The 13,534-nt window shown below is 41.7% G+C and overlaps 1 protein-coding gene across 1 annotated transcript; it reads left to right on the top strand.

Moving 5' to 3' along the window:
• On the top strand, positions 1-8,563 carry plk3 (polo-like kinase 3). Its single transcript, XM_080861938.1, has 15 exons — positions 1-334; positions 1,345-1,452; positions 1,580-1,696; positions 1,962-2,091; positions 2,212-2,299; positions 2,808-2,903; positions 3,106-3,301; positions 3,517-3,643; positions 3,787-3,902; positions 5,040-5,160; positions 5,269-5,352; positions 5,677-5,839; positions 6,003-6,132; positions 6,295-6,405; positions 6,518-8,563. Exons 1-15 carry the CDS (start codon positions 116-118, stop codon positions 6,713-6,715), a joined length of 2,004 nt encoding a protein of 667 aa, XP_080718064.1. The 5' UTR covers positions 1-115; the 3' UTR covers positions 6,716-8,563.
• Positions 8,564-13,534: the final 4,971 nt, after the last annotated feature.

The following is a 13,534-nucleotide window of genomic DNA, read 5'->3' as shown; positions in this document are numbered from 1 at the left end:
TTGAAAGAGACGGACGTACCGTGAAGACGCACTTGGCACTTTTACGGGAAAAAAGAAGAAATATTTAAGCGAGACGGAGACACGTACGAGTCGATCGTTTATTCCGCTGTGATAAATGAGTACCGGCTGTTTCACCGCGGCTCAGCGGATTTCGTGCCACACCATGAATGCGGATTTATTTAAGCCTGCTCCGGAGCGTGGTGGACCCCAACAGACTTCTGCCCCGGCGAAAAACAGCAGGAATAAACACGATCAACCCAAACCGGAGCTGGCTCAGGTTGTGACGGATCTCAAGACGGGGAGGTCCTACATTAAAGGGAAGCTTTTGGGAAAGGTACGCGCATTTCATACATTTTTCTTCGCCCCTTTTCTCCTTTTCCATGTGTCTGTGCGTCGCTGCGTCGGTTTTGACTGAGGAGGCAGATGGATCTAGAATCTGAATTAATTAGCCGCAGTTTGGGGCTGGTTTTATTTCCCCCCCCTTTCCTTTTTTGTTTTCTCTTTCTGTTTAAAATCACTATGAGCCATGTTCCAGGTGTGCTTGTGATGTGATGCGGGAATAGAGAATGACCTCGTGGTGGATGTGACCAATACCCCCCCCCCCCCCGTTCTCCTCCTTGCTGTTCTCGTCAGTGCTGAATGAATCAGACGCAAGGTGTGCCCAGCTCCGGTGCGCACACATGCTTAGCCATAAAAAATAAATAATAAAAAAAAAATCTCCACCGATGATGAACGTTTACAGCCCCCTCTCGTATTTTAATGGCCTGCCGTTAAACCAAAGACACGCTTGTCTGACCACAGCATAATTTCTGCCCCTCATGATGATGATGATGATGCATCAGCATCGCTTTTTGAAACAGTGTCTATGGAAGCGAGTTTATCAACGTGTTGCTGGTCGTATCGATGTGCTGCAGCCAGTTTTTTTTTTTTCCTTCCTCTGCCTGCCGCAGAGCTAGAAACGTCTCCGCCAGTTTCACGGTTAATGAATGCAGCAGCTCAGGCTGCCTCATCCTTCATGTACCCGAGCATGTGTAGTCTTGATCACATCCTGGAGAGAAGGGGAAAAAATGTCTGTATAAGCGGCAGTAAACGCATCTGGGGGATGATGTTTTTCATCATATCTGCGCATACAAGCCAATAAAAGATGCCTGAGGCATCAGATGGATCGTTTTATGGTCATGACAATCATTTTTATGTCTTTAATCTTACCTCGATTATTGTTCCTGAAATTGTTTTGACTGCATCGCTACCTTTCCTCAGGTCAGACTTGCCTTGAGACTGAGTGTGTGGGTTTTAAACCTGCTGCTTGTGTAAATTGATCATTCTGTTTGTTTCCCCCCAAAGGGCGGCTTTGCTCGATGCTATGAGATGACAGACCTGTCCAACAACAAAATGTATGCAGTGAAGGTGATCCCACAGAGCAGGGTGTCCAAACCACACCAGAGAGACAAGGTACACGATCACCAATCTTTGTGTCTCCCGTGTCTTGCATAACTGGAAATCAATGTCTGGGTTGTTGTTTTTTCTTTTGGGACATTGAAACGTCTTCACCGATTGATGAGTTGTCATATGTTGACAGATTACGAACGAGATCGAGCTGCACAGAACGCTGTCACACAAGCATGTGGTGAAATTCTCCCACTATTTCGAGGACCAAGAAAACATCTACATCTTCCTCGAGCTGTGCAGTCGGAAGGTGAGACTTCAGAACTCTAGAACAGTCTGCGCTGCTTTGTGTTCTGCTTGCACTAACAGTATTTCTTGTATTACCCTACAGTGCTGCTTTGCACGCTATATTCAAAAGGGGTCTTGGCAGATTTTTACTGTTTTCCTAGTGAATGTTAAAAAAAAAAAAAAAGATTTCTTTTATGCAGCTGCAGGGATGCATGTGTGCTAGCAGTGTTTGTACAGTCCCACTCACTGATGCAGGGTTGACGGTTCACTCATTGCTCTCTTTGCAGTCCCTGGCACACATTTGGAAGGCGAGACACACACTCACAGAGCCTGAAGTGCGCTATTACCTCAGACAGATCATATCCGGCCTCAAGTACCTCCACAGCAGAGGAATCCTGCACAGGGATCTCAAACTAGGTACGTGACTGAAAATGCGGCTTAACGCATACACAAAGCATCCCAGGAATCTGTGACTTTGGACGAGCATGCGTGTCATCTGTGGAATGCTGACCAGACAAATGCTTTTGTCTCTTTCAGGGAACTTTTTCATCAATGAGAACATGGAGTTGCGGCTGGGAGACTTTGGCCTCGCTGCCAAGCTGGAGACAGTTGAACAAAGAAAAAAGTAAGTTAATTGCTTAAAATGTTTATCTGCTGGAGGATACCAATGAGCTTATTGGGGCCCATAGATCATGCGACTGTAATGATGATTGTTATAATGAAACAAAGCTCTCGAAGGTCTCTCCATATTACCTTTTTTTTAAATTTTTTTTATGAGTATTTTTAGCCCCATCTCAGATGTATCTTTTAAAAATCTGACTTTTAATGCCCTATTTTAGCACAAGCACCCTCAACCTAAACCATTACATCAGTTACTAAGCATAATCTTCCTCCCACAACTTTCCTCCTGCAAGTACCTAACTAAACCGGTTTCCAACTGACAGTTGAAAGTACCGCTTAGAGCACAGTTTCAATTCCTGTTAGACAGCTTCCTGTGGAATACCAGAAGACTGAGAGTGACAGAAAAAATATTTCAAACATTACCTGTATGCCTGATGTTGAAACCAAACCAGTTTTAAATGTTTGAAGCATTACATCTTACCCATATATGGTTCTTGTTTTGTTTTTCTTAGAACAATCTGTGGGACTCCCAATTACTTGGCTCCTGAGGTGCTCAACAGACAGGGCCACGGCACAGAGTCTGACGTGTGGTCCCTCGGATGTGTCATGTGAGTCTTTTTACTTTAAGATGATTATAAGAACTATCCCGGTTTCATAGAGAGTGTGTTGGGGGGATTTTGACCTTGGCGTCACTTCGTCTCAGTCGGTCGGGAAAGTGGGGACTTTTTTTTTTTTTTTTTTTTTTCTTCTCTAAATCACTCACTCTTGTTTTTGAGCTGACTCACTGTTGCCTTGATTGCTCTCTCACAGGTACACACTGATGTGTGGAAACCCTCCTTTTGAGACGCTCGACTTGAAAGAGACGTACAAGTGTATTAAAGAAGTTCGCTACAACCTGCCCTCCACGCTTTCCCCTGCTGCTCAGAAACTCATCTCAGGCATCCTGCAGAAGAATCCCAGTGACAGACTCACGCTGGATCAGATCCTCAACCACGAATTCTTCAAAGTATGTTGACCTTCGGGAAATTTCTTGCCAGTGTTACGAAACACAGTTGTGACATTTTTTTCTCGAGGTGAAGGAGTGTGAAAATGTCAGTGCTTGATCTGTTATCTCAACTGAGAACAGAGTGGGCACGCTCCAACCTCTTCACTTTTTCTCACTGTTTTTTTTTTTTTTTGTTTGTTTTTTTTTTTAATGCATCACCTTTGCCTCTTTCTCAGGGTTTCACTCCTGACAAACTTCCCCCCAGCAGCTGTACAATGGTGCCAGAGCTACACCCTCCCAGCCCTGCCAAGAAATTCTTCACTAAAATGGCCAAAAGCCTATTTGGAAAGAAGAAAGCAAAAGGTGAGCAAGCAGCACGAGCGATGGGGGGGGGGGGTTAGTTTTTCAGATTTAGTTTTAAGAATATCCAAGAGCTGCTGTATTTATTTAAACAGTCCTGCCTTTAAACATATTTGTTGTGACTACAGTGTGTCGTGTTTTCACAGTGGAAAAAATTCCATGCGAGGACAAAGAGGACAAGGATATTTCCAAGCTGGTGTCGGGCATCGTTAAATGTTCCATCAACCGGCAGATCAGCTACAAAACAGTGGGAAACAACGAGGTACTTTTTTTCTCTCTCTCTCTTTCCTCTGTGAGAAACTTTTGACCTGGTTTACCTTAATTTGGGTAATTCCAGCCAGTTATGCACACAGTTCACATGCAATTACACCCGTTCTAAAGGCTTGGAGAAAACACAAAATGCATATTTTAATAGCATACAGCCTCCATTACATTTGAGAATTGCTTTCCATTAGCATGCTCATTTAAATAGTAAAAGTGCCCTAGAAAAAGGAACTGTTAAAGAAATGGGGTGGAAAAGATGTCTTAATTTTTAAAGATGCGTTGTTTTAAATTTGTTTTTCTTCAGAATAATGTAAGATGCATGACAAAAAAACTAGTTCAGACCAGAAGAAATGTAGCAGTCTGTTGGTGGTAGCTTTTGAAACTTGATAAGCTCTAGTAAGCTCATCTGGGTGTTTGTTCGGGTACTTTGTTATCAGAAGAATCTGAAGAAGCTTTTACTGCACACTTAGGGGTGGGGGGGGGGTAAATGTTCTCTGCTCAGTAACGACATGACGTATTTGTTTTAAAAAGACTGAACAGAACCTAGAGTATATGCCACAATTGCAGGATGCTCAGTTGGCCGATCCCCAATCAGGCTCATCTAGTTTATTTATAGAGCCAAAAAGGAGCTACAGTTTTTGCTGTCATGCATGACTCTTCCTTTGTCTGTCTTAAGAAGCCTGTCCTGAGGAACCAGATTGTCATTAATAAGCGCAGATGAATATAGATTTGTACAAGTGTACTCTGAAAGTAGTGCTCATTTTAGCTTGTTTTCATGTTTGTCTGTTTGCGGCGGGAAAAAACAAACCTACTCGCGCACCACTTGTGGTAACGTGACATTAGAAACTACGTGTCAAGCTTGCAGCATGCTTGCAACGTGTACAAAGGGAAACCGTGCAGCTGAAAGTAGTTCCCCCGCCTTGCAGTGGCAACGAGACGCACTGCATTTAGTCTAAGGTGTTGCAGAAATTGAATAAATGAGCTTCAGCGCTGACACAGCAAAAGTGTGCATGCAAGGATTAAAGGAGCTCATTCCCTTTATCTCTGGTTACCCTTTCGGGCATGTGACACACTGCTCTTTCACTTTGTTGCTCTTACTCATCATGTGCTAATCGCATGTTTCGTTGTTGCTCAGGTGACGTCTCCCACCGGTCAGCTGGTGAGCTCTGTGCCTCTGGAGCAGACTCCTGCTGAGGAGGAATCCAGAAAGTCCATTTCCCGGTCTTTTAAGGGCACCATGGCCAGCAGCACTGAACGTAAGTTTCTGTTTGTTATTTATGAACACACATTTGGTGTTTGTTGTGGTGGCTGATTGCAATCAGGGTTTCTAATTTTTGCTCGTTTTGGTTGGTTTTTCCCTTCAGCGTGTGAGGATGTGCTGACCCCTGCAGCTGTTGCCGACTCTGCCCTGAAAGTTCTCACAAACTGCCTGGCCACCATGCCTGCAGGTATGTTTATGCATAAGATTGTAGCTCAGCCATTATTTTTTGTTGTCCTTGTGGGATTACTTGAGTGGACCAAAGAGGAATAAAATCAAGCAAAATGTCCTTCTGCTCTTTGCCGCAATTACAAAATGCAACAGAATCATTAAATTTAACTAGCTGGATATTTTCCTTGAATCCTCAGAATTTCTGCTGACTCATTCTGCTTATTTGAGACACACCATATGTGTTAAGAGAAACATAATGTTTTGACTTTTTGAATTAAGATTATTTCACTAATCCTCATATTTATTTATTTATTTATTTATTTTTATTTATCTTTTTCTTCAGCCAATAGGAATCCACCCTGCCTGTCCAGTCCGCAGTCCTTCCTGTGGGTGACTAAATGGGTTGACTACTCCAACAAGTATGGCTTTGGCTACCAGCTCTCAAACCAAAACGTAGGCGTGCTCTTCAATGAGGGAACACATCTCAGTCTTTGTGACCAGCGCAAGTAAGTACTTTAAAATCAACTGATTAAGATGTCATGTCAACATTTACAGTGCTTAGAGCTTATTGTCAGTTGCTTAGTGACTAGGCTCAATGGTGTAAATGGAAAAGATGTCAAGTTCATCTTCCAATTTTTTTTAAACTTCCCCCCCCCTTCTTCCAAACAGGACTGTCCACTACTGCTTGACCAACAACAAACACTTCAGCTTCCCTTCAAACTCTCTACCTGAGCAGCTGCGCAACCAGAAACAAATAGTTGAACTAATGGCTAACTACATGGAGGAGAACCTAATGGAGGTAGGAAAGCACCTATTAGTTTTCAGCCATTACTTAGAGTGACTGACTTGCATTTAATGACAACTGTAAGCCAGGATTTGTGCCTTCATAAACCTGTTAAAGGGCACTTGAAGAGATTATGACCTCATGCAAATGAAACTAAATAATTTCTGTCCTCCTCAGGGTGGAGATCTGCATTGTCAGGAACATGTCTCAGCTCCTCCTCCTCTGCTCCTCCAGTGGGTGAAGACTGACCATGCTCTTGTCATGCTCTTCAATAATGATACTCTACAGGTTTGTATAATTAAATTAATAAAACCAGTCATGGGACACTGAGTCTACATAACTACTTTTTCAAAGCAGCTGGATTATAATTCTCCTTTTCTTTTTTTTTCTTTTTTTTTAGGTTAACTTCTACACAGACCACACCAAAATCATCCTGTGCAAGTCTTCTGACGACGCCTACCTGCTCACCTATATCAGTCGGGAACGTGCCTCGTGCACGTACCTCCTCAGCATGTTGAATGAAATGGGCTGCACATCTGAGCTACGGCACCGCCTTAGATATGTGGTCCAGCTTCTCCAGCACCACACTGATGCCTGAGAGCACAGCTCAGTGCCTCCCAGGCTACCCGAGTGACAGATGCCTTAGAGGCAACCTGACTGGTTGATACAGTTTCTCAAGGCATAGCCAAGCAAGGCAATGTGTTCATATGCGTGACGGATGAAAAGGATGCTCAACGTCTCTGAGCAATATTCTTGTCTGGCTTAGTGCCTAGGCAGCTGATTTATCAAACTGACTGATTTTGATAAATGTCAAGCAGTCAGGGAGTTGCCCAAAGCAGCATCTGCCTCAAGGTGTTGTGCCTATCCAGCTAAGCCTCAAAGGTATCCACCTGGAAGCTATTGATACCTAAAATAAAGACTCATACATGGCCTGAAATGATGGATCCCTCATCGGCAGATTCCTACAAAACAAAAAAAGACAAAAAAAACAAAACAAAAAAACCCCACCCAGTTATCCTCCCTCACTCAAACGCACTGCTTCTTGTCTTGGGCCTTTCAAATCCGCCAACCCTACAGCTTTCAGCCTCCCCTGATAGCCCATCACCCAGGCATGGTATCTTAAACATTTCTCAACACTAAAATTGTCCCTTTTGCTCAGAATGGAGATAATCCTGCAGCAGAAATGCTCAGATTTCCAAAAGTATTTTAGCAGCAAGGTCTTTTACACCGTTCTCTTGCACTCCAACTGATCTTTCAGCAAAGAAGCTTTGTGAAGAGGTATGGTTTGACTAGAGAGAAAGACCCCCCCCCCCCAAACCCTCAATTGGTTCATTGTCTTTTTTTTTTTCTTTTTTTTTTGTGGTACCATGGTGTACACTTGTTTGTTTTCAAATTTGTTTTAAAAAATGGAAAGAGCCAGCTATAGGATCACACTACAATCTTGACCTCACATGCACAAATATGCCTGGCCTTATTTGATGATGGTGATGCTTAAGTTTGGGAGTCATTGCTTCTTCTGCTCCAACATCATTTTTTTTTTTCTTTTAAATTGCAACCAAATTTCACTGATGTGGTGCATAACAAACTACTGGGGCTGCAGGAGTAAACACAATTTTGCACTTTCTTTTTTTTTTTTTTTTTCCCTTCTGTAAATTCATCAGGCGTATAAAGCCTTTTACCACTTGTTAGCTTTTTTTTTTTATTTGCTTTTATCTAGATACCAAAAAGCATTTCAACTTTTCCGTTTGTTTTTAAAAAGGGAAAAAAAACGATTCAACTTTTTAAAATTCACACACAGTAGGTGAATGTGCGCTCCACACGTGCTGGGAAGCTGAACTGTTGGTTGGATAATGGGGTGGGGGAAAGGGGGGTAAAAGTGCCTTTCTGAGGGATGCCCGTTTAGTGCAATAACAGCCCTTTGTGAATGTCAAGCTGGCTACAAACAAGATTGAGATGGGTTTTACAGGTGGGATTTACTTTTGGACTTTGCACCAAGTTTAAAAGTAAGTCCAATAGCACTACACTCTCACTACCTGGTATAAGCTTTTAGAACAACTGTTAGAAGTATATATTCCAATAATATCTACTAAGGGGGAAAAAATGAAAACATTGTACTCTGTCGTACTGTACTGTACTGTAATCCTGATCGGTTTACATTGCTTTCTTGACCCAGAGTTGTATCCTAAAAACTGTGACCTGGAATGCAAGTATTATGTACATGTGTTTTCAGAAAACTCAACATTGTGAAAGCCATCTGCCAATTCAGAAGAGTCTTTATTTTTTTGGCACATAATGTCGTGTTTATTTATTTTTTATTTATACATAGTTTTTTATTTATTGTGCAAATGTTCCGGTCTTGACACAAGTAAACGTTCAATTCCGATCACTTTTTTTGTAATGTATTTTGGGGGAAAAATGGGACAAAAATAAAGTTTATTGAAAATGACTTCAGTTTATTGTTGCGTTTTTATATTGACAGTGCACTAAAGTTGAGAAATGTATGGGTTTTGTTGAAACGAATGGCATTTTTAACGAATGACTCATGTAGCAGTCATTACCAAACGCACACCTTTAATAATAATGGATTACATTTATATAGCGCTTTTCGAGACCCTCAAAGCGCTTTACAATTCCACTATTCATTCACTCTCACATTCACACACTGGTGGAGGCAGATACAGTTGTAGCCACAGCTGCCCTGGGGCAGACTGACAGAAGCGAGGCTGCCACATCGGGCCCCTCTGGCCATCACCAGTAGGCGGTAGGTGAAAAGTTGTTGTTGCCCAAGGACACAACAACTGAGACCGTCCGTGCCGGGGCTCGAACCGGCAACCTTCTGATTACAAGACGAACTGCCAATTCTTGAGCCACGATCGCCCCTTTGTCATCATCGTACGTAAATGCTAGAGAGGGAGACATTTACAATATTTGTATCATATCCTTCTGGAAACATCTAATATATTTATTTACTACAATAACAACAATATGAAACTTTCATTTCTTAGCGTTTGCTAAATGTCTGTCTGATTTTGTTTTTTCAAGTTTGTGCGTCCAAAGTTCGTGTTTGTGGTAGCAGCTGCATAAGCAGGTTATTCATGACGACTTCCCCTTTAACCACATTTTCTAGTTACTCTTAAGCCAGATAATAAATTGCCTTTGCCATCTCTTGTAAACCTGTTGTCAGAGTATATACAGCATCATTCTTTCGGTCCCCTTTCAAACCTTGAAACCATAAGTGACAGTATGTAAATCAAAAGCTTTGCCCTGTGGCTGAATAAATAGGCAAACTCTCTTCCTGAAGTCCCTCAAGGGGGGCTAGTCCATTGTTTCATGGACAGGATGGAAGCTGAATTGCTTGTCCTGGATGCCAGGTTTGAAAAATCCTATGATCTTCCTTCTACCGCTACCGGTCAAAGCACTTTATAGTATAAACTACACTCATCCAACACTTTCTAATCTATAACTAAATAAATGCCTTTTCACCCTAGAGAACACACAGTGATCAGAGCTTCCTCTTTCATATAGGCGGACATCTGGCTCTGCTGCCTGAGCACAACACCGGATCTATTTAGTCTGCCAGGAATAGCTCTGGCGTTAAAGAGGGTTAAAACAATCAATATGTAAAATCACATGGGCAGCCAGATGAAGTCATAACATGACGGCTCAGATCTGAGCTGACTCAAATATCTTCTTCTTCTTCTACTATTTTTTTCTTCTTCTACTGTTTGTTTTTTGTAGACTCTTTGCAAATGAGTTGATATAAGCTAAGTATCATTTCAGAAAGCTTGATTGTGGATTGTCACTTCATTAGGATAGGCAATAAGTCACAATGCATCACATCTTCTTCACCCCCAGTAACTGTTATGTGTGTTAGCAAAGACTGGACCCACACTGGCTGTCAGAACAGTGTCTGAAACCTTACAGTGTTATTATCTCTACTTTTCAGCTGCTGTTTTTCAAAAGCTCCTTTATGGAATTATGTTTTTGTGTTTTGGCTATCAAATGATTTATGACACCACAGCACACAGTATAGGCAGATCCCAGGCCAGGTGAGACAGATCCTAGTGGAATTAAATGTTTCCATCTCTGAAAAATGGGAAAAACATGCAGGAACTGCATTCATGCTCTTGGCAGACACTGCAAAATAAAGTAGACCGACTGCTTGACAGGAAGGTACAATCTGTTCTTTAGGACCTTCAGAATAAACCCTGGTCGCCTTTACCCTGCAGATCTAACCGGAAATATTTTAGACACTCTTGAGTGAGTTCCCCAAAATGTTTTACACCTTTTAAAAATAATTTCATTAAATAAACAGTGTCTGCAGTCTAAAGTGCATGAGTTCCTTATCATATCACATGACACGCACTAAAGAAAGAACTCCAAGCCCCCTGCTGAGTTGGCTGGTTATCATAACTGCTGTACCAGGAGTTATGTGGTATACTTCACATACAAAATGCTTAATATTTTGGCACGTTAAGTAGGACATTTCTACATAAGGTCCCAACATAAGCCACTTAATGGTCTTCCGGGTCAGTTTAGGGTTCCCGTCTAAATGCACAGAAGTATTTTAGATTAAATACTTGTTGTTATCTGCCGTTTAGACAGAGTACAATACGACCTGACTGAGAGCCTCAGATAAAGACAACTTATGACGTGAATGAGAGACTCACATCATTGTTAAAACTTGTCAAGCATGTCACATTATGTGCAAGAAAGGTGTGCATAGTTTTCTTATTTTTTAATACCATTAAAGTCAAAGGCTTGGGCTGTGAAGTCATTAGTGCAACTTCAGGTAGCAATTCTTTCATGTGCAGCTGAATGTGTCACGTTACGCAAATGTTACTAAAAACTGGTTTTAATTACATATGTGTGACAGGCCACAGTCTGGGCTGGGGTGGGACTCCCTGCTATCCAACTTCCTGTTTATAAAATGCCGTACTACTGTATGTACAAAATATAAACAGTATATACAATGATAAACGTCACGAGTTTATCGCTATATGATTAAACAGTACAGACTTGAAGACTTGAAACATATTCATTTTTTAAACATAAAAGGTTTGAACAGCTAATAGGCCCTCTTTATCTGATAGAATGACATGTGTGCCATTGGCCTCTGGTCACTATGAGTACTTAAACCTTGCTCAGTTATCCAGATCGACTGTGTCTTTCAGCATTCACGAAATACTACTGAGAGTTTTTCCATTTTTTTCCATTCCTCGACCTCCACATCCACACTTACACAAACATGTCTCCTTCTGAGAGCTTCAGGCTGTTTTATTCACTTTGCACATGGAGAAATATGAGTGCCGAAAAGCAAATATTAGCTTTGCGAGGTAGTATGTCAATGTATGTGATGCTCACAGTTTTACACCATGTTGACTTTTGAAATGAAGTGATTTCCTGTCAGGATTGCTTTTTTGGGTTTTTTGTGGTATTGCTTTTCCCCTTCACATTTACAGGGACAAAAAACAACACTACTGTGATCCATAAAATCTTTGAAGGATGGTATGTGAGGCATGGCAAAGTGGGTGGCACAGCTAAATGAGCGAAAGGAAGGGATGTCCTTCCCTTCCTCTGTTGCTTTTTCAGTGACCCTTGGCCACATCGTATTCTGGCTGTGATGTGTGCGAGTGTGTCGGCTGCGGTTTATCTGTCATGTGGGGTACTGATGCTGATGTCACATTCCTGCCTGTTAAGGCCAGACTGAGTCCATTACACACACCGATGTACGTCACACACCAGTCCTACAGGAAATGTGTGTTTCCTTTTATGATTCTCCCTGTGTTTCCCATTAAAAGCACAAAGCGCAATGTTTTATTCACTCTTCTGCTGCCAAAATGAAATGCTCTCGCCACACTTTAGTGAATCATCAAGCACTTCAGAAAGAAAATTGTCTCCAAGACTATTGAATCATTGACTAGAATTAAGACTTGTGAGCTCTGAATACAGCGTGTATTCTAACCACATCATGTGTCAGTGGATGGGTTATAGACTGGTAGAGTGGTGCAGAGGCTGCATGTGTGGAGATAAAGTAGCTTAAACATTTATCAAAGGCAGATAACATACATAAGCCTCTCCCCACTCCCCATTACAGAAGTTGAGTAATCGGAAGCTATAAAATTACTCATCAAGGTAGGGTCTTTCTTTTGGTACAGAGTTTTATGTTTGTTTAATTATCTTTTTAGTATGAGCTGATACATTACTGAATCCTTTGTTTCCCTTGTCTGTGAATGGCCATGTTAGTCTGTGATAGACTGCCTGTTCCAAGACTGTGGTTGTTTTTTTTTGTTTGTTTGTTTTTTGTTAACATACATGGAGCATTGAAATGTATGAGAGCATGCTTCCTGTATCTCAGGCTTAAAATGCTCTTCCTGTTTCTCAACACCATCATTCTTTTCCGTCTTTGTTCTCTCAGCGGGGCTCATTATTTATCCTCACTAATGATCAGCCATAATATCCCCTGTAGTGACAACATGAAACAGCACTAAAGCTTAGGAAGTCAAACATCTGGAGACGGGGAGGACAGATGAGGGGAAAGAGAAGGAAAGAATTTAGCCAGACATCTAACTGCTGTGGGACAATTTTACCTAATTAGTAACTTCTGTTTTCCCAGGAGTTTTCTCTCTCCTCGGTCTCCCTTCATCCTGGGTGTGTGGGAGGAAAAGGGACAGAGAGAGAGAGAGAGAGAGAGAGTGAGAGAGAGAGAGAGAGAGAGAGAGAGAGAGAGAGATTGCAATAGGCTTTCTTTGTGAATTGCTGCCAAGACCACAAGCCAAAGTCCTTGTGAGTGTTACTGGACTAGGGTTTCTCAGCTAGCACTGGTTTCCTCTCAAGAACAAATGTTTCTGAGTCATTTGCATAGCTCTTTTCCCTTCTCAGGCTTTATTTTGGTTCAGAACTGGTGCATCCTAATGCATTGTTCAGGCCTGCACAGTCATTTCCCAGATTTCTTATGTTTATGGCTTTCCCATCTACCTCTGTGACCCTGCAGATTATGTCTCTCTCGGGAAGCATCATCTATTCACAAGAAATCTCAGTATCTCAGGTGTCCCACAACCTGTTTCTGAGGCTCAAGTCAACCCCCCCATTTGTGATCTATTTTATCATCATAGTTCTTTGGTAAAATTCCAAGCTCCTGGTATATCGTTTTATCTAAAAAAAAATAATTGTTGGACCGCTTTTAGTGTCTGTTTCCATGCCATATCCTTTTTAAGTGCTTGGTTCAGTCAAATGAATGTGCTGACTGATGATCCTGCCACCTTCTGCCTCCTTTGTCAGTCAATCATAGCTCATAAATTGTGTGCGGGTCAAACAGATCCTACACCTGGCGTAGTGTAGTGTTTTGTTGTTGTAATTTTGGCTCTGTACACCAACAAAGGATTTTAAGTCAAACAAACGAAATGTGATTGTAGTG

Source organism: Rhamphochromis sp. 'chilingali', assembly GCF_963969265.1.
Source record: "Rhamphochromis sp. 'chilingali' genome assembly, chromosome: 16".
In the NCBI taxonomy this organism is placed as follows: Eukaryota; Metazoa; Chordata; class Actinopteri; order Cichliformes; family Cichlidae; genus Rhamphochromis; species Rhamphochromis sp. 'chilingali'.
This window is presented reverse-complemented; position numbering and strand designations above follow the sequence as displayed.